At 49.5% G+C, this 20272-nt stretch overlaps 7 protein-coding genes across 7 annotated transcripts; 4 read left to right on the forward strand and 3 right to left on the reverse strand.

Moving 5' to 3' along the window:
- Positions 1–1249: 1249 nt before the first annotated feature.
- Positions 1250–3776, reverse strand: HD556DRAFT_1269454 (uncharacterized protein). The gene is made up of 4 exons (XM_041299158.1): positions 3626–3776; positions 3518–3571; positions 3274–3461; positions 1250–3211 (listed from the first exon to the last, which is right to left on the reverse strand). Exons 1-4 carry the CDS (start codon positions 3714–3716, stop codon positions 1370–1372), a joined length of 2175 nt encoding a protein of 724 aa, XP_041161047.1. The 5' UTR covers positions 3717–3776; the 3' UTR covers positions 1250–1369.
- A 77-nt stretch (positions 3777–3853) lies between these two features.
- HD556DRAFT_1366027 (2-nitropropane dioxygenase) lies at positions 3854–5445 on the reverse strand. Its single transcript, XM_041302792.1, has 6 exons — positions 5191–5445; positions 5032–5138; positions 4876–4971; positions 4684–4824; positions 4232–4635; positions 3854–4178 (listed from the first exon to the last, which is right to left on the reverse strand). Exons 1-6 carry the CDS (start codon positions 5255–5257, stop codon positions 3938–3940), a joined length of 1056 nt encoding a protein of 351 aa, XP_041161048.1. The 5' UTR covers positions 5258–5445; the 3' UTR covers positions 3854–3937.
- Positions 5446–7636, reverse strand: HD556DRAFT_1366029 (uncharacterized protein). The gene is made up of 6 exons (XM_041302793.1): positions 7318–7636; positions 6843–7253; positions 6769–6789; positions 6315–6697; positions 5809–6272; positions 5446–5751 (listed from the first exon to the last, which is right to left on the reverse strand). Exons 1-6 carry the CDS (start codon positions 7430–7432, stop codon positions 5664–5666), a joined length of 1482 nt encoding a protein of 493 aa, XP_041161049.1. The 5' UTR covers positions 7433–7636; the 3' UTR covers positions 5446–5663.
- Positions 7637–7710: 74 nt separating this feature from the next.
- On the forward strand, positions 7711–8881 carry HD556DRAFT_1526838 (uncharacterized protein). Its single transcript, XM_041309324.1, has 4 exons — positions 7711–7856; positions 7913–8011; positions 8067–8373; positions 8422–8881. Exons 1-4 carry the CDS (start codon positions 7799–7801, stop codon positions 8765–8767), a joined length of 810 nt encoding a protein of 269 aa, XP_041161050.1. The 5' UTR covers positions 7711–7798; the 3' UTR covers positions 8768–8881.
- Positions 8882–11042: 2161 nt separating this feature from the next.
- Positions 11043–12534, forward strand: HD556DRAFT_1366039 (uncharacterized protein). The gene has a single exon (XM_041302794.1). It carries the CDS (start codon positions 11197–11199, stop codon positions 12097–12099), a length of 903 nt encoding a protein of 300 aa, XP_041161051.1. The 5' UTR covers positions 11043–11196; the 3' UTR covers positions 12100–12534.
- A 191-nt stretch (positions 12535–12725) lies between these two features.
- On the forward strand, positions 12726–13710 carry HD556DRAFT_1307698 (uncharacterized protein; the record flags this gene model as incomplete). Its single annotated transcript, XM_041300052.1, has 2 exons — positions 12726–13634; positions 13684–13710. 2 exons carry the CDS (start codon positions 12726–12728, stop codon positions 13708–13710), a joined length of 936 nt encoding a protein of 311 aa, XP_041161052.1.
- A 1002-nt stretch (positions 13711–14712) lies between these two features.
- HD556DRAFT_1366043 (uncharacterized protein) lies at positions 14713–20254 on the forward strand. The gene is made up of 10 exons (XM_041302795.1): positions 14713–15392; positions 15442–18024; positions 18077–18402; positions 18455–18869; positions 18919–18991; positions 19041–19186; positions 19237–19679; positions 19733–19903; positions 19954–20127; positions 20232–20254. The coding sequence occupies exons 1-9, from the start codon at positions 14784–14786 to the stop codon at positions 20099–20101; spliced, it is 4914 nt and encodes a 1637-aa protein (XP_041161053.1). The 5' UTR covers positions 14713–14783; the 3' UTR covers positions 20102–20127; positions 20232–20254.
- Positions 20255–20272: the final 18 nt, after the last annotated feature.

Consider the following 20272-nt stretch of genomic DNA (forward strand, 5'->3'; position numbering starts at 1 on the left):
ATTCCCTGAGCTCCATAGCGATGATGGGAAGGGTTGGCGGTTCAATTCCTCCGTGGCAGAACAAACAAACAATTGGTTCGGCAAGTATCACCCCATTGCTCGTGAAATGCTAGCTCACAAATTCAACTTCTTTTGTGATGAGTTGATCTTACGGAGGAATCATCGGACAGAGGAGAAGCTGGGCAAGGATGGACACAACCCACGCATATGGCCATGTCAGCAGGTATTTGAGTAGTCAGTAACCACGAATACCCAAGGCTATATTATCTTGCATCCGTTGCTCTGCATCGCCGACCCCTCCTGGGCTAAATTCTACTCAACCTGTCGCCTCACACAACAACCTCCACCAAGTCGAACTATACGTCATCAACACTGTATTGTGCTCGTGCGTTCCTGTTAGTTCTACTACATCCATCAACTCACAAGAATACGATATAGCAATCCCACGCCGGCTCAGCTTAGGTTTGGATATGACACCGACGTATGCACCCCACCGAAAGCCAGTAAACTTGATATCAACGTAGCAACTGCACAGGACTCCAGGAGACGTCGCAGACCACTGGAACGCTCAGGAGCCACCGAGAAGCATCCTTCCTCCCAATTCCACAGCACCAGAGCAGACTGGGCAATACTCAGCGAGAGCGGAGGGTACCAATGCGGTAATGCTGCCGCTAGTAGACCGGTGGTAAGTCCAGGATGTCAGCATGCATGGGGCGCAATGATCTGATTCTTGACCTACAGCAACCACGAAATGGTTCTTGGAACGTCATCGACCAGATTTTCCACGAGCCGAAGAGTCTATCGTCCTGGGGGATTCTCAATTACTCAAGGGTTAATGACCAAACAATCAGTCGCTTCGTCAACACTTTGCTCAACGCATGCAAAAAACTTGGTGCCATCAGTGTTTCTATCTTATGCGTATCTCAAACTAATCCTGTCTATCTTAGGAATGAGTAAATGAGATGTCGAATTTCATTTCTAGCTACTGATCGTTGTCTGGCAGATATATCCCCACCTGCAGCAAGTCAATCATGTGCTGGCGCGTCGTCTGTGGTGAATGTAAGTGCTACGTCGATTCGTCCACCAACGCGTGCTTATTTTATGTTTGGTACGATTTCCGAAGGAGAATACGCGCTCACGGGACAAGAGGAGATTGAGGATATCCCGAGGCCATAAACGCACGCCCATAGACACGTTTAGTCTGCACAACCACTTTACTCGGTCCTCGGCCACACATCAGAGGCTTGGAAGATGGTGAATGTTAATTACGAGAAACAAAACTACAGGAACTAAATGGACACAAGTGTAGACTGTGGGCAATGCGAACAAAACTAAAGAATGAAGTCTTAACAATCAGAGTTGTGTGCACCTACTTGTGCGGCCGTTTCGCCTTCTTCATGAAGGAAGTCCAGCTTCCTTTCTCTGTTCGACCATAATCAATGTAGCGTTGGCGAAGCGATGTGTTGGGCTTGAAGTCCCACACCTTGCGGTTGTCATAAAACGTTGATGCCTTGAATGGTACACCAAAGTGGCCGACAAATGCATCTGCCACACTGCGTCGTCCATCAACCGCCCTTTGACAAGCATTGAAACCACGAGAAATGTCAACCACATAAAAGTCAACGGGCCAGATTGCGACTTTTTCGACGACAATGGCATCATGGCTTGATGATCCGCGTGAAAGAAGACTTCCCGAATCCTCCTTCTTCACGATCGGTGTTGAGTGCATTGACGAGATAGATGATGAGAGCGAATGAGAGTCGGAGGCATCAGAAAGATCAAATGAGTCGGCAAAAGGGCGTTGTTTGCGGCATGGTAAAACACGGCGGGGAGCCTGAGGAAGTGGAGAATGGTGCCGCTTGGTTGTGTGGACAGATTTTGTCGTGTCATCCCCATCACTATCTGTCAATGACAAGATAGATGAAAAGCGCCGCTTGATTGGTGGTTTGAATGAGCGCCGCTTGATTGGTTGAGCTGGCGAGTCATTAGGCACTTCATGCTCATTGTCTGATGCGACTGGCGACAGTGAGGGCATACCAGAGCGAGGTTTGCGAGTATGTGGCACAGGATTGGTAGGAGGTAGAGATGGTGTACGTGAGCTCCGTGCAAGAGATGCAGCACGCACATACTTCCGTTCGCTCGTCAGGTCTGTCATGAGGTTAGCGCTTACTGGGCGTGTCAGTCTGTGAAGGTGCCGGTCAAAGTCTACACACTCCCTGACACGTGCATCCCTCACAAAGAGGATGCCAGCATCGCGCTCATGCAGAGTGACCATGTGGCCCACATCAAACCGTGTCCATGTGTCGAGGGCACGGTTGTACCGCTGGATAGGAGCAATCCTTGCAGGAGCAGGAATATCGGGGACCTCAGAGGTCATGCATAATTTTTGGAGGACCGAGAGTGTGAAGTAGAAGTTGGGTAGTTTGAAGCCGTCTTGAAATTCGTAAATTATGGGCTCAACACCATTCTGAGTCCATGCGTACACCACAACAGTGTTCTTCTCCCGAGCCGCAGCCTGGAGACGTTCAAGTTCACATTGGCGCCTTTCTTCATTCATTTCCTCTTCACGAGCATTTTGCTGCGTAAAGATGGCAGGCATCTGCGTTGCATAGCGTGGTGCTGCTCGGGCTTTGGGTTGTGATGGGCCAGCAACCATGCGTGAAGGAAGCTGCACAGGTTCACTAGCATCTGGAAGCTCAACAGCGCGACCCTTGCCCTTCTGGACTTGTGCAGGAGGCTCAGGAACTTCCGATAAAGAGGCCAAGGGTGGGGACAGACGGACGTCCAAGTCAGAGGGTGCAGCATCAAGAATCAATGCTGGCTGCGAAGGTGGGGGTGGAGGCATAGGTGGACATGCTTGAGGCTGATGAGGTGTTCGAAGCGCCAATGATAGATCCAACACAACAGCGGAGGTATGTCCTTTGACGGAACAACCACCCAACAGGCTGCAATGTGTTCGGCATGCAGCGTTCTCACAATGTGCATGGGGGCGCTTCTTGCAGACCAGGGCAGCACACATAAGGAGCAATGTGGCATTGCTCAAGGCAGCAGGCTGGACGACAGCGGTTGGGACTAGCTGAGCTGGCTGGACGATAGTGGTTGGGGCTAATTGAGCTGCGGCCAAAGTGGGGGAGCTGGAGGGACTGGTTGAGCCCCGTGCCCAGCGAAAGAAATTGCATGGCACTTGCTGCTCGCCAGCAAATTTCTTGCACTTGAGTGATTGGAGTCAGTTGAAATTCAGCAGCGAACGAGTCTGGGAAAGATAGCACTTACCACTGCCACCCAACGGCCCTCATTTCCATTCTCGTTTGACTTGCACCGTCGCCAAGGAACCTCCTCTTTGCAGTTGGTGCATGAGTGGATGAAATCAGGTTGGGGTTGAGCCAGTCGAGCATCGAGGACAGCCTGCCATGATGGTGCACCCCGCGAGGTGGATGGGGTATTCATGGTTGTCAAGAAACCTGGTGATCGGAGGATATCAGCCATATTCATCTGGCGGGCACAAAAATAAACTTACCAACGTTATCTAGTAGCTTGAGGATCGCATAAACATTGAGAAATGAATGACATGCTGTGGAATGTAGTAGTTAGTACTCAGGAAATACAGGTCGTATTAGAAACTTACAGGTAGCATAGAGATTGAGAGAACACATACCGGGCGGACGTGCAAAGGCGTGCTGGCGGCAGTGGTTGGTTGAAAGCAAGAGATAAAGCATAAAGATAACCAATGGCGCATCATGTCGTGAACCGGACGGATCCGCACTCGGGCGGACCCAGCCGGACGGACCCGGAAAATTCCATTTCCCGGATGTCCTCGGATCGGGTAAGTTTGATATCTACCCGCGCATAAAACTTGAAGCTTCAAGACAAAGAAAAGTCATATTCACACTAGTGTATACGGGCGCCTGAACAAATATATATATAAGAAACCTATAACCTATAGCTTTGCCTTAGTCGACACTAGGGAAGCGCCGTGCTGCAGTATCTTCGCTGCATCTGACACCATCTCATCCACAATCTGCTGAGCAGGCAGCACTTCATTGATCAGTGCTGCCACTCTTCCTATTAAGAACGTTCTAGCCTCTAGCGACTTCTCTGGGTGTTGTTCAATATCCCAAGTCGCAGGAATAATACCCTTGGATGTAAGTTCCTTAATCTCCGCCTGGCGATTGTTATTCCTAAAAGAGACATTGAAACAAAGAAGCTAAACCGTAACAAGGTGGAAACATACCAGTCCTCGACGTACGGCGTTCTCCTGACTCGGAGGGGTCGTCCGGTAAAGATCAGAGTCGTGACGGCGTCCTCGTATCCTGCGGTTACGAGCGCATCTTTGTGTGCCTTGGGCGCATTTGCTTCCGTGGATGCAACAAATCTGGTGCCTACCCAGACCGCTTGTGCTCCCCACGCCAAATTTGCGGCGAGTCCGCGCCCATCGTACACCGCACCAGCGCCGATAACGTACACCGGCTTCTTTGTCAGCGGAGAGACATGTCCGCGACATGCGTCAACGACCGCAGGAATGAGGACTGATGCCGGGACATCGCCTGTGTGACCACCGCCTTCCCCGGCCTGAGCGCAAATTAGATCAACTCCCATTGCAAGTGCTTTCGGGACATGTTTGGGATGTCCGACCATCTGGGGCATAGTGAGCACACCGCCCTCGTGATATAAGAAGAAACTCACGTTCATGACGGGTATACCTGCGCTATGTAACTTATCGACTACCTGCTGTGGTGGCACACCGACAGCGCACACGAAAAGAGCCGCTTTCTCCTCGATGATGATATCAATGAGCTCATTTAGTTTCCCATTTTGGTAATCATACTGTAGAGGATGATTCAGCGCCGGAGAACTGACACGTAGCACAAGACTTGCGTTTGTTTTCCTTGCATTCCCGCCAACCTGAGGGATGAGTAGGTCAACCCCAAATGGTGCATTTGGATTCTTCAAGTCCTTCTTGATAGCTTGAATCTATGCGACGGAGTTGTATTTAAATATCCATGTGAGCTCAACTCTCGCAGCGATACGCACCTGCTGCCTGAGCACCTTTGGGGTATAGCCGTGCCCACCGATAACACCTAGTCCACCTGCATTCGTCACTTCAGCTGCCAGTTCCGGACCAGCCGCCACATTCATGCCTACAAAGTCATAAGAATCCTTGGAGGGTAACACTGGAGTTATGGCACGAACCTGCGAGCAATATGGGATGTTTGATCCCAAAAAGCTCGGTGATTGGTGTAGATATGATGACAGACATCGTGTCAGATGGTGGAGAGAGAGATGATGGATTTCAGAGGGAGACGACGTGAAACTCGTTTGAATCAATAACAAGGGCCGGTAAGCGCCTGTTATGCTATACAATAATCATGTGCATGTAGTGTTCCGAGTCGGAAATGTATGCCTCCGGTTATTAGTAGCCGAATCATCCACGTAAGGGAATTACCATGCCCACCAACTCCCACCCCGCTTACGGGTACAGTAGAGTGAAAATCATGTGCCATGTACAAATCATCTCAAGTTATCCTGGTAGGTATATATGACAGCAATGGAAGGGTGTAAGATATATGAATGAGTGTGTGCGTGATATACATGAGATAGATGTCCATGTCAATGAATAATGCCCCCTGAACAGCCAGGCGACGCAACAAAATGAGACATCTAGATCAGGAAGGGTTTCCGGTGTCAGGTGGAGGGGACTTGGTACCAGACTGCATTAACCGGCGGAGACGAGCCAGCTCACTCGCCAAAGTTCTATTTCAACCAATTTCGTAAGGCCAAGGCGTGGGGTAAGAAAGAAGTACTGCGTACCTCGCAGTCTCCACTGCCTCATCGCTTTGATGAGATCGGAGTTCAACCTGTGCCTTCACTTTGATGATCTCCTCGCGGAACTCTTCTTCGACCTCTTTCCTGATTTTCTGCTCTTCATTTTTGAGGTCCTTCACAGAAGCTTGCTGACGCTGCGCCTCCTTCATCTCATCTGCGAGAAGCTTATACTTCTTGCCAATTGATTCGGCTTCTTTTTTTAGCTTGTCCTCGCGCTTCCGCATCTCTTCACGAAGTCTATCGGTATCATGCTTCCAACTCTCGGTCATGCTTTTGATGCTATCCCGCAATGTAATGTACTCGCGTTCAGCCTTCTGGGAAAGGGCTGTTGATTCAAGGAGAGCAGATTCCATCTCGCGCAGGGACTTTTTGGAGGTCGCAGTCTCCGTTTTCAGCTGAGATTTCAAGGTTGCTGCCTCGGCTTCAGCTTTGCGGGCCCGCTCAAGAACCTGCAATTGGTCAGTAGAGAAATTATGATAAGGCTGACTAACCTCTTGTAACAACCTCTCCTTTCTCGCTACAACATTGTTAAGACCTTCATTTTCCAGTCTGAGGCGTTCTCGGCCTTCTTTCAAATCCTCGGTCTGTCGTGTCAACTGTGCAACAGTCCGCTGTGAGAGACGAAGCTGAGACTTGGTGTTTTCCAAGGCGTTGCGAGCATTTATAACACCGGCCTGGAGATCTGCCAAAACTTTAGTTGTCCCCCCAGGTGTAAGGGAGATGCGTCTATTAGGAGATGATGGAGCCTGTAGCGCAGAGGTGGAAGCATTCAAATTGTCTGAGTTATTGCCAACATGAGTGTCAATCGGTAAAATTGCTGGCGAGGAGTTAAGAGCTGGAGAGAGACCATTGTCGGCTAACGCACGGGCATTCCCTAATAGTATTAAGTCACCACGTTCACGATGAGGGAAATCCTGGTTGCAGGGGAGGTAAAGAAATACTGACCTACGGAAGCTACAGGTATCCCTAAAACAAAAAGTTGTCAATATAACGAGGGAACAAAGGCAGGTGTGACGTACGACTCAGTGTACGCGTTGGACTAGACATTCGTTTAATGTTCACTGCAGGTCCGGGACTGCCGCCGAAATCCATGGGGATACCTTCGCGGATTCCATCGCGTTTCAATATTGGTGCCGCACTTTCTCTCCTCGGGAGCGGAAGGTTTGACTCGCGACCAGCGAGGCCTTGTAAAACATCGAAACTGGAGCGACGTTGCATTTTTGGAGTTGAAAAGCTCGTAGTGTACGACACAGGACAAGGACTTATATCCAAGACGTCCTCCGACGAGGGTTGTGGAGAGTGAGAGGGTGCCATAAAGCCAGGTGGGAGCGGGCGTGATCCACGCAAAATGATATTTTCCAAGCTGTGCAACTGTGCCTGTTGATGCCGAATAGAATGCTTCAAGGTCGACATTTGGTTACGAACAACCACTATGAAATAGAACGAACCGAGATAGTTGAATGAAATCTGAATGGACAGGTGAAGGAGTTATACCTGTATCGTTTTGGGGTACTGACGGGCTCGAAGCGCGTGCAGAACGCAGGGAGCCGCGTGAAGAAGACCTTGACTCGGAGAGCGGACGAGAAGGAGAGTGCAAAGAATTAGACATGCACAGGCAATATGGATATCAAATTGATCGTGATGGAGCCCTTGTCCGCAAGAAATAATCAAAATTTCAGTTGTTTCAAAGATTTAAGGCGCTGCCTTTAAATCAGCGGGTCCAAGAAGACCCTGTTAATGCTCTTGAGATGCAGCCAGAGCTGTTGTAGGCTGTGGTTAGCGCTCGCAGTTGGCCCGAGATTGCCAGAGTCTGGTCAGGCCTTGTTTATCTCTGTTTGTGATGTGCCAAGAAAGACGCGGTCACGTGGCTGTGGACGCGTTTGTCCAGTTTCTACTTGAAGCTTGTTCCACGACAATGAATCTCTTTCAATCCAAGTTTCGTCTGTACCACTAACATCTGACAGATTGCTCCAACATGGCTGAATGTGGCATCTGTTTAGAGGATATCAAGAAGCCTGTCTGCATTCCGTGTGGTCAGTCCTATTCCGATTCAGACTTCTGCATGCGATGACCTGTTCATGTCATCTAGGTCACGTTCACTGTGAAAAATGCCTACGTGCCCATATAAATTCCGGAAATGATGCTTTGAAATCTTCGTGCCCGTCATGTCGAAGCATATTCCACATTGGTATGTTTCATGTTGCGCGAGGAACTGTCTGCTCAGACTACTTACTATCATGCAGCTATGCCTGATCTATCTTTTGTTCCCAAAAAATACCATGATTTCATGGTTCCCAGCGTGCGCAAGTTGTACTTAGATATTGCTTCTCCTGCTCCGTTGGTTGCCGAGATCGAGCAACTCAAAACACGCGTCGCTGCGTTGAGTAGAGATAGGGATGCTCTGATGGAGAGATGTGAGGCACACATGGCAGCTTCTCGTCAGTATGCCACAAATGAGAAGGATGCTCGTTTAGAAGCCAAGGCTGCTCGTGAAGCCACCAGCCGGCTGCAGGTGAAGTATGATGCTTTGGAAAGAGAATTCCTGGACCAGTACGTCTTCTACCAATGAACTTACATCCTGTTGCTGACTCGCACCAGTTCATTCATGTCCCAGACATCTCCCGACGGCCGAAAACGTAAAGGCAGGGAGAGCGCCGATAACTCGCGCATTTCCTTCTGCCAAGAAGAACTTGTCACCAAGTCAGACGTGAAGCTCGAAGAGCTCCCTGATGTACTCGACTTTGCACCTTCACGCCTGAAGCGTGCGCTTCCCAGATCAAGCGTGGCTTCATCCTCACAGCGCGAACGATCCCACGATCCTCCTCCTCGTTTTGTTAAGCGTCAGCGGCGCGCAAGACATTCAGATATTGGCCCGGAATCACAGACTCAGATGCCTGCACCGTGCGAAGGTTGCGAGGCGTGTCACGGAATCTACAGTCAGTAAAATCATGTAGACAAGGCCACATGGATCATGCCCTCTCACTTCTCTGTACAGTGTAGATATTGATACACATGTATTGATATTTATTTGCAATGATAATATCTGCTTACCATTTAATTGTGCCGTCCCACACAATGGCACAGATTCATTACTAGGTAGACTAGGGACTCGATACTGCCAGCCTACCAGATTATTGTATCCACCATATCGTAAGCATTGGACTCGTCCGTGGTTATATAAGCCAGACTAGTCCAATTGTGAACTAAGTATAAAGCTTCTAACATTACATACTTAGGCCTTAGGCTTTAAGTGGCGTTGATAAGATCAGCTAGTAGTAGCTATCGTGCGTAAACCCTCGAGATTAGGATTAGCCCTGAATACAAAGATAAGTAAAGTAATTCACACTGGTGGACATCACCGTGACTGTATGCATCCATTTTTTCACTGCCTGAGATAGCTGAACACTCACTTGAAGCTTCTTAGCAACCTCCTTTTTTTGTCTATCGAGTGACTGGATCGGATCATCATATGGGACAATACATACCTCCCCACCCTATCACCTCACCCCTGAAGTCGCGAATGCCCCAGTATGAACCCTCACTATACCCACTAGTCCGCCGTTCCTGCCGCTATTCTAGACAGCATTTCAATGAGAACAAGACCAGTGATTTCAATATATTTACACGGATATACATGTGGTATCGTTTAGAAGAAACGCCTTCGTTTATAAAGGGTTCTCTAGGCGCGCGGTTGAAAGAAACAGGTCACGTCGCTCCCGGAAGTACTTATCTGATATTCGCTCGTTCCTCGGCCTAGATCTTATCGATCATCACCTATCAAAGGAAAAATTCTCATGGGGAAAAAAGACCCCAGCCACCCAACCCTGCACATCCTCCCAACTCAAGTTCACGCGTCCTTAGGTCTGACTGGAGAGTCGGGACCCGTGGCAAACACGGCGTCCTGACTGCCGCCGAGATTTAACCCTGTTGATCCATCCGTTCCTTCTATCGTTAGCCGACAGAAATCAATTGAAATGTCGGCCAGCTGTGAGCGCATTCCCGCGACCTAGTGGCGACACACACTTGGGTATGTGAGATATTTGATATATCGTGACAGTCACGGTACCTCGAGGCGGTAGTTTCAATGAATCGTCAGTACGTATACTCCGAGTCCGTCAGTGATCGGAACGGCACGTACCCGATGCGTAGTGTTCTGGACAGAATTCTGCCACATATGGAGCAGAACTTGACACCGTGACTGCCAGGTAGGTGGCAGAACCTCCTGGGCAGAATGTCATAGGCAGAACTCAGGATGTACAAGTTGGAGTGCCATTAATTTTTTCCCTTAATTCTGCCACCTACCACATTAACAACAGAACATGGTTTTGCCAAGCTCTGCCAGCTCTTCCGGCAGAACTGCAAGATAGTTCTGCCCACGACACTACCAGCGATGCGACCGTGACGATGATCTGCGGTCTTCTGCAGCTGTACTTGATTCATGGGTATATCATATAGTAGTAAGTGATGTGGCAGTCCTCTGAACACATGGACTGGAAGCATGTTCATCTACAAATTAGTAGCCAAAACAACTCATCATAGGCGTGTCACGTCTTGACGGGATATCACCGTGTTGATTCATTTCGAGGACTCGCAAGGCGCTGCTAGAGTCAGGTACTCTGGTCGGGGTCCTGCTGAAACCGCTCCTCGGATCAGGCTACTTGGGTAGATCAGACAGGTTGGCCGAGACTTGTGTCAGAAATCATGTGTCCGATGGCGCAATCTATGCGACCAGAACCTCGTGAAATGGAGATGCAGCCACGGCGAGGGCCAATTTTTCATGTCATCTTCGACGTCTTGGGCTCGTTGTTGACAACATTAGAGGGAGTAGAACTAAGAAGAGGACGCGAGTAGTAATAGGTAGAAGGGGTATGTTAATGTATAACATAAGCACGTGCGCAGTATATTCTTTATATTTTATTACCTTGCCAAGCCTCACTTTATTATGCGAAATAAATTGTATGTAAACAACTATTTAATTTTCTCCGGATGAGAGAGCTCCGATACTGGTAAGATCCATTTTTGACTAGAGACAAAAAGCTCAGGATTGTCCGGCGGATTCTAGCCTATATGTATTCCTATACATAGCGTGCAAGAAACGCTTTTTGGTTGTATCAGCCTCCCGTTCTGTGTCAAGAAGGGGAAATGAAAAGATACCCTCGGATACGGTGTAGATAGCCAGAATAAGGATGAAGTAATAATGAAGGCCTAAAAGGCATGCAGGGCCATTGGAAGCGAAACAGACCACATGTCAGTGGGGAGCACCGCAAGGCTGTTACCAAATTCTCTAATTCACTTCTACTCGCATCAAATTACTTATAAGATTCCGAATTGCGCCTTTGTCATGTTACCCTTGCCTGCTAACTAGTCCTCACAATGCCCGGCGAAGCCAAAGCGCCATTCAATAATGCAAAGGCAGATATCATCTTGTGTTCTTCAGACAATGTCTACTTCCGCGTCTTCCGCTGCATGCTCGCACTTTCCTCTCCATTCTTCGAGGCGATGTTCGACCTTCCCCGACCAAGTAGGGACCACTGTAAAGATGAGATGTTTGACGGCCTAGACGTGATTTGGGTGTCAGAGAACAGCAGGACACTCGACATGCTATTGAGATTTTGTTATCCGGCAGCGGTAAAAGATCCCGGTTTGGAGGACATTAATGACGTGGAGCAAGTCCTGGAGGCTGCAATGAAATACGGGATGGAAGATGTTGAAGAGAGGGTGAGGAAAGCCATGGTTACCCCATCCCTCCTAGAGAGCAACCCCGTACGCGTCCTTGCGATTGCATGTCGGTTTAGTCTCGAACCAGAAGCCAGGACTGCGGCACGATATTCGCTTCATCACACAGCCCCAACACATGATTCCCTTGCTGCAGAACACCTTCCTAATAACGTCATTCAGGGCCTTGTCGCATATCGCTCTAGGTGCGGCCAAGCGGCCAAAACGCTCTGCGACAATCTGGACTGGCTGAAGAAGTCACAGACGCACAGTTTCTACGAGTGGTGGACAAACTGCTGTCCATGTAACTCAAAGGCGGACGTCAGGTACCTGATACATGGAACTTATCCGCGGGAGTGGTGGGCGGATTACATGGACAAGACATCCATTGCCTTGGAAGAATCTCCTTGTGGTGCAGTATTGACGAAAAACTTGGAAGAAGCTGTCGAGAGGGCAAATGGTTGTCCCTCATGTCGACGGAGGGCGCAAGACCAGATGGTTCAGTTCACCGGGACTTTTGCTCGGGAATTGGACAAAGTCATTGCCGAGGTGCGCGAATAGCCGAATTGCGGTTGTCGTAAAATCTAAACTTGCCTCTGCAGATCGCTTTAGATATCGCCATTTGATGCGAGGTCGACACGACTACCTGCACTGCACTTGCGCATCAAAAATCAGTGGAGACCGCTAGGCTCAGCTATTTTGATCTATCACAGCTGAACCAGCTTAGAATTACCCTGTTATCAAGGACTTACTAGTAGAGCCAGTATCTGCTGTACGAGCACTTCTGGTGAGTTAGACATATAATAGATATTTAGACTGTAGAGAACTTTCCATCTAATGACAGAACAACAACCACTTACTGCACGTTACTTGGTATCGTGATCATCGTACAACTTTTGCGCTTTCCCTAGAAAATCTGTGTGCAACACGTTCCTATAATCTGGAAGCAAGTCGATGCCATCGAATGGTGAGAGCAGGATTATTTTTACATAACAGTTCAAGAGCAGATAGGAATTAAAATTAAAATTAAAACCAAGTTTAGTTAGAGCCATCCCAAAGGGGAACTTCAAGTCATTCTCATTCACATGTTGTCTCAGACTCCTTCCACGCTGCGGGCGCTGGAAATGCTTGTCGCAGAAGTTACTGCAGGAAAGTTGTAACCTAGCTCTCAGCAGAATCCTCCCACAATGGACACATGTACAACTTTGTACAAGTACACCAGCATCGAAGACGTTGATTCACGGCGGATACCAGTCGACGCTGGAGCCCCCTTTGACAGAGGGGATATCATATTACGCAGTGCGGACAATGTTGATTTCCACTTTCACAAGCTATTGCTGTCCCTAGCATCATCTTTCTTTTCAAACATGTTCTCTTTACCTCAGCCTGACTCTCTCGATGATGCTGCGGACCGGACAAAAGACGGTCTCCCCATCATACCAGTAACAGAGAATAGCGTCATTTTGCAGAAGCTGTTGAGCTTTTGTTCTCCTGTCTACGACACAGACGTGCCCGCTCTCGAGAACTTGGACATCGTCATGTCTGTCCTCGATGCCGCCGATAAATACGACATGAAACGAGTCGGTATATTCATCGTTAGAATGATAACGGCTCCTAGGTTTCTAGAGAAAGAACCTATGCGGGTCTTTGCTATCGCATGTCGCTACCGCTCGGAAGCAGAGACTCTTGTGGCGGCGAGATATATGCTGCGTTTTGCAGTGTGGGAGCCTGCATATGTGTCTGAATTGGACTTCATCTCTGGTTCAGACTTCCAGCGGTTGGTCAAGTACCACACAAATTGCGGTCAAGCTATGACCCAGCTTACCCGTCTTTGGTCTACGTATCCCCTACCGCTACTCGACTGCAAGTTCTGTCGCAAGAAGGGGGTTTCTCGCTTGTCCCTCAAAGAATATCAAGATAGTGTCATAGAAACACTCCGCATTCGACCATCTGTGGAAAGCCTTCTCAATCCCGAGTGGATTGACAGTATGGTTAGGAGGGCTGGAAGTTGTATTGGTTGTAAAGAGAGAGCGCCGAGGGCGCTTGCTGAATATGCAAAGGAGCTTGCCTTCCCGGTAATGGCGATTATCCTGGAGGTGAGTTCTCTCGCGTTTGACTGACTGCCTGTGATTTACCTCCTCGCAGATTCCCCTGGACATCGATTTTCGCTGATAATATTTATCTCACCATGTACTAGAATCAAGTCACAAATAGTTTCATGCTTGGCACACTTTCCTAGGCATATTGCAGTGGGCAGGTTCTCTTTCCAGAATTCCCTTGGCACGCAGGATAATGCGAATATCCGGATTGATGGGATTGAGATTTCGTCAAAATACAATAATTTGCAGCTGTGAGCAAATGTCTTTACCTCTATCCTGTTTTGTCATTTCACGTTATACAGCTTTCCCGATTCTAAATATTGCACACTGATGTGCACCCCAGGCGGGGTACAAGTAACCACCGCCGAGTCTGAATCAATCAGCGCGCTCCCGATTACTTACCTGACGATGCCCCTCATGCGATGAAATAAATACCATCCTTGTCGCCCGTCCGAACTATGTGCGTCGGCAAAATTGACCATCGAACAACTGCAACTACTATCGCACTGCGATGACAATGGGATGTCATACTGCGATCCTCCGAGGACTGATAAGGTCCATTTTTGTACCCTGCAATTTTGTGTCACATGCAAGTCCTCGATTTTAGGAGTAGATCCGACCCATGTCCCTGAGGTATGGGTACGGTGCACTTATTCCGAAAGTGGATGGTCTCACCAAAAGTTATAATACATACACAAGACTACGATTCATCTCTTGTGAGAAAGAAACGATAGCTTGTTCCATCAATCCCACATACGCATTGACAACTTGCAACTTAAGTCGTCCGCCGCCGAAAACATTATCATATTTTCGCTGTCATGTGTTTGAATACTCGTGTCTCCCTTCTATTGATCCCAAAAACAATTACTTTCGCACTCTTTTCTGGGCTAGTCCTGCCGGGTAAGAGCGGTCATGTTCGATCAACTTCTAGTCAGTAGTAGCACTGTAGCAGAGCTTGGGGTCTCGAGTCTCGACCAGGCTAACTTTGTTCCAAGCAGCACGTGATGAAACGCGGTCACGTGGTCTTGGGCCACCCTAAATCGAGTTGTCGTGATCTGTAACAACATCAACTTCGGTAAGTCGTTATCGTGTGTATGAGAACTGACGAAATTTTAACCATCCAAAGGATCCTCAACATCATTCAAGATGGCGATGCTTGAGACACCGTCTCGAATATGGCGTAGAATTCAAGCTGCAGACGAAGGAGAGCCACCTTCTCTTCCGTCACTACCTGCCTTCGATTCTGGTGCACAAGACTCAGACTCAGACTCAGACTCAAACCAACATTCAACTGACGATGGCCCTGTTATCTTGCCGGTGCATTCAACACCCGCCCCTGCCTCAGCGCACACGGCGACCTCAACTATCAGGCTACAATCAAGTACTTCCAGCACAGCACGCTTTGCAAGCTCTCTTACATCACGCTCTGTATCAGCCAAATCTTCCTCTGCCTCTAGAACATACCCATATCCTCGGAGCCCTGCACAAAGCTTCGAAGTGAGTGCCATTACCTCGCTTCCCCACGAGAGCGACGAGAATACAGAACCAGAAGACTTGCCTCTCGCACATAGTAGGCACAGTGTTCCGGAGTCTCATTTACCGCCAGAAGAGAATGGGGTGGACGATATGTCTTTGGAGGATGCACTACAGTCGGTCAGTCGCTCTAGTTCCCCGTTTTCTCCCGAAATCCCTCTGGACAATCCTACGCCGAAGAAGAAATACGATTACTCGATGTCATTGCGTTCTGAACTTCAGGTGAATGCTTTGCTGCTTGCTTCTCACTTTTAAGCTCAATGTGTCCCAGCAATCGCCATTTGACAAATACCGTAATGTTGCACTACGAAAACCATTCGCACGGACGAGAACGCCGTCACTTTCCCGGACGACGCCTTCTCCTGTCTCATCACCTCCAAACTCCACGCCTCGCAGCAACAGATCTATTCCACTACCTATAGAGACACCGTCACCGACTCCTGGTGTTTACGTTCCGTTACCTCGTTCGAGAACTGCCTCTCCAGCTGTCACTTCACTCCCAAGCGTCGTGATACAGCCCCCTGAGGATGAGAGCAGTGATGAACAAGAGCTTTCTCCAGCACATTCACAGGACACACCACAGGAAAGTGACCCCGAACTAGGGCAGGAGGACTCTGGCACGCAATCGGACCGCGAGCCCACATTTTCATCCGCATCGTCTGATCCAAGCAATCAAATCAACAACGACCGAACCATAGGTGCTCATTCGACAGCGTTTATATCGCCTGCCAGATCAGTGTTAGATTTCACACCCGTTCCGCGCTTTCGTACGCAGTTCAACATCCCACCTGCATACAATGAACCAGGTACAGATGCGGGCGAAGAGCTCCTCACACCTCATGCCCGCAGGCGATCATTTCTTCTTTCAGTCATCAACTCCACTGCCAGACCGCGCATGAAGTTTACCCCTCATCCCCACAACCGGCTCAGTGCTCTCCCTGTGTCGCAGAGCTCAAGTGGGAGCAGCGAAAACGCATCCGGTGTCAGCGCAACGCCCGTGGGTCCGATGCGCACCGCATTTGCTGGTATCACTCCTCGGCCTGGACGGGGGCGGGGACGCATGTCGCACCCTCTTGCGCAGGCGCATGTTCCAGACAGTGCATCCTCTACAGGTGAAAGTGAGCATCTCGCATCCCCCTCTGACATCGAGCTCCGCGGCGCATCGGCTTCGTTCCTCTCCACTGCGTCCTCACAGGATCTCACCACACACCCACGTGCCAACACCTCGTACGACCCTGCGCTTGGCACAGGTCAGCGCGGCGTGGCCCGCTTCGATGCGCCGAAGCTGAATCATTATCTTCACACACTGAACTCGAAACTACAGGAAGAGAACAAGGTACTCGTTGACCGGTTGAGGAAGTACGAAGAGGTGAAGGATGCTGATCAGCGACGGCTCAGTTTGGAAAGCATGGGCTCTGGAAAGGCGCGAAGGGTCAGTGCAGGGAGTGGACTGGGCGATGTGGAGGAGGCGGGGGAAGAAGGGTGGGCAGAGGAGAAGAAAGATTTGGAGGAGCTGGTCGAGAGTCTGGAGGCTCAGCTCGACGAGCTGGCAGGGGCGAAGGAAAGCGTGGACCAGGACCTTGAGACTGAGCGGCGTGAGCGTGCACGAGATAAGGAACGTTGGCGGGAGCGTATGCATGAGGTCGAGAATGGTGTTGCAGATATCATGGGTGACTTGGAGCAGAAAGTCGCAGAGAGCGAGCGAGTTCTGGAAGAGACGACGAAGGAGGCGGAGCGTATCCATGAACGACTTCAAAGCGAGCGTGACCTTGCGCTGGAGAGGGCTGGACAGGCAGAGGCGGCAATGGAGAACGGGAAGGAGCTTGGAGGCGCATTGAAGGAGGCCAACGCGCGGATCAGCATTCTCACAGCCGACCTGCAGAGTGCGACCGCACAGATCAAGGATCTGGAGGATGAAATAATGACGAGCGACCACCGTGTTGACGAGCTCGAGAAGGAACTCAAGAAGGAGCGGCTCTCCGCCAAGCTGGCTAACGATGATCTTCACAGCCAGTTGAGCGAGATGGGGGCTGAGATCATACGCTCTAGTGCTCGGTCATCTGAACTCGAGAAGGACCTCAAAGCTCAAGAAGCTGCTGCAAGACGTCTACAGCACGAGCTGGAAGCAAAGGCAGAGGAGCTTGCAGAAGCACAGCAGCTCATTGCACATTCTGGCAATGATATCAACGAGGAAGTTCGCGAACTTAAGACCTATACTGCCGAGCTCGAAGAGGCTGCTGCTGCGACAACTGAACGCATCCAAGACCTCGAAGAGCAGCTCACCTCCGCTCAAACCCACTTTGACCAGTTGGAGGCCGAAGAACAGGAGGCTAATGATCGTGCTGAAGCACTGGAAAGGGAAAAGGAAAGGGCATCGCTGCTGGTCAACCAAATGGAGGACGCTCTTGAAGCTGCGGAGCAGAAGATGCGCACCGACCAAGAAGTTGTCGCAGATCTCAAGGCCAAGATTTCCACCCTTGAAAGAGAAAGAGAACGTGAGAGGGAGATGTCTCGACTTCTGAAAGGACGGCATTCAGACGAGAGCAATGCTGAACTTGAGAATGCACTCGAGGCAGAGCTCGAACAGGCGCACAAAGAGATCGCGAGACTCGCTGAGCTCCTTCAACACTCTCCTGCACGGAAAGCCATTGATGCTGCTAAGGACCAGAGGATCGAGATTTTGGAGAAGGACAAGGAGGAGCTCCAGGCACGTATCAAGACCCTCCGATCAACTAGCTTTGAGGCGGCAACTCCAAATAAGGTGGTCAACCTCAGTGGAATCTCACCCATTCATCGGCATGTATTATCGATGTCTGTTAGGGCTCCAAAGACACCTGGAGGTCCTCTGAAAGATGTAAGCTTACATCATAATATTCGAGGATTCTTTGTTCATGGAAACTTAATAGCTTTCCTGGCTGAACAACACCACCGGCGATGCGTCAGTATCGCCGCTATTAACCGAAATCGCTCGTCTTCAAACTGAACTTGACCGTGCCAACGATAATATCGATCAAAAGCTCGATGAACTGGAAGATGCTGGGTTGGGAGTCGTGTCCCTCACTAGAGACCTTGAACTTGCCCGATCCCAGATTTCTCAAATGGAAAACGAGATGGGAAGGTTACAGAGACGTGAGGAGCGTCGACTTCACCGACTCCAAAGGCTTCGTTGTCAGAAATGTATGGTCAAGGTGGACACATCAGCATTGCAACGATTTTACGACGCCGATGAAAGGTGCGATTCATGGCGCATCCTTAGCGTGATATCCTGACACAATATTTCTAAGCTTTTTGGATGTGTCGCATAGTGGTCTCCTCTCCAACCCCCCGACACCTCCGACGAAGACCAGCGAAGCTCTTAGGTTGGACCTTCATGCAGTAAATAAGAAACTGGATACGATGAAACAGCGATGGGAGGAAGAAAAACGCCACCTTCTAGGAGAAAAGGCGGTCCTTGAAGATGCTGCGGACCGGATGAACATGGAAGTACGAAGCGCAAAGGAAGAAACGAAGAGAGCGACTGAAGCTAACCGACGATCGAGAGCTGATACTCGGGAAGTCGAGAGGGTGAAGGCTGCCATTGCTGACCTCGAGGCTGAGCTGCAGGCAGAGAGGACGCGTCTCAGACAGATGTCGGTGGAGCAGAACCGCGTCCAGCGTGAGAAGAGTGATGTGGCTCGTCAACTACAACGAACTGAGGCGGTGGGTCCCTTGACTATAACCAGAAGCATTTTAACCTATAAGTCATCAGGATATCGATGATGTCAAGAGACAGCTCCAGAAAGCCAAACGCGAAAATAATGAACTAGAGACCGAGTTGCGAAGTGCGTACCGTGCCATCTCTAAATTATCATTCCTGATTGGCAAGTACAGCCAATGCAACCATCGAACAGCAAGCTCGTCTCCTAGAAGGCAAAGTCAAAGAAAACGCAGAAACAATCGATCAGCTGCGGCAAGAGCGGTCTCTTCTTGCAAAGGACCACAAGGAGCTTCAGCGACAGTTCACTGAAGTATCAGAAGTGAGTGTTTCTTCCTGTAACAATATTGGATTGCGCCGACACTTGAACAGCGAGTCAACAAGCTTCGCAATGACTATGCAAGGTCACAGTCATCACACGACAACCGCCGCCATCAACTCGATTCGCATCTCGGTGAAATTGATGACCTCAGGCGTGCGCTCTCCAATCAAGCCGACGAACTACAGCGTAGCGAGGAGGAGAAAAACCGCATGGCCATTGAGAAGACCGATGTTGCACGCACTGTTGCAGCCCTTGAATCCGACCTTAGACGTGTCAAGCGAGATGCCGAGGCGTTTGGACGTGATCTCAAAACTCTGCGAACAGAGAAAGAGAAGCTGCAGGAGAAACACAGGAATGAATTGACGAAAGCTGAGCGAGCCAAAAAGCAGGCCCAGACTCAGATACGTCTCCTGAACGAGCAGCTCAACGGCCAGCATACGAAGCTAAAGACGGCCCAGGAGAAGCTCAAGATCAAGGATTATGGATTTGCTACGTGGGTGACGACATACTTTCGTGCTGTATCTTGATGCTGAACAAAAAAATTAGCGATGGCTACCAGCTTGTCGAGCTGAAAAAACAGCACAAGGAAGAGTGCAAAGGCCTTGTCGTCCAGATTCGGTACCTCAAGGCAAAGTTTACCCGCGAGTCTACCTTGCGAGATGATCTCGTATACCAGAAACATTATCTTCTTGTTCTCCTCTCGAACTTTGAGGCCAGGTACGGGCATTTTCTCTATCATTATGCTGTACGTTTATCTTGTTCGACAGTGAGAAGCGTATACTGGCCTGCATATCCCGGATAGGATATCCCAAACCGAAAAACCCACCAGCAATTATGAAGAAGACACGCTCGATAAAGAGTGTTGTGCTTAGTGTCATATTTATACGGCGTGTGAGGTATGTACCCAGTCATTGATCCCAAGTTTCCGTCTTGATTGATGTCTTTTCAGGCAAGTTAGTGAGGCTTGGCGAGAAGCAAGTTCAAACAAACAAGCGATTTCCACCGCGCTACAAGAAGTCCGTCGTCGAAGAGTCATTGCAGTTACCTCGTAGCCCTCACTCTGCGATGTCTTTTCGTTTGGCCAGA

Source organism: Suillus plorans (assembly GCF_016647745.1).
Source record: "Suillus plorans strain S12 chromosome Unknown HD556scaffold_23, whole genome shotgun sequence".
NCBI lineage: Eukaryota > Fungi > Basidiomycota > Agaricomycetes > Boletales > Suillaceae > Suillus > Suillus plorans.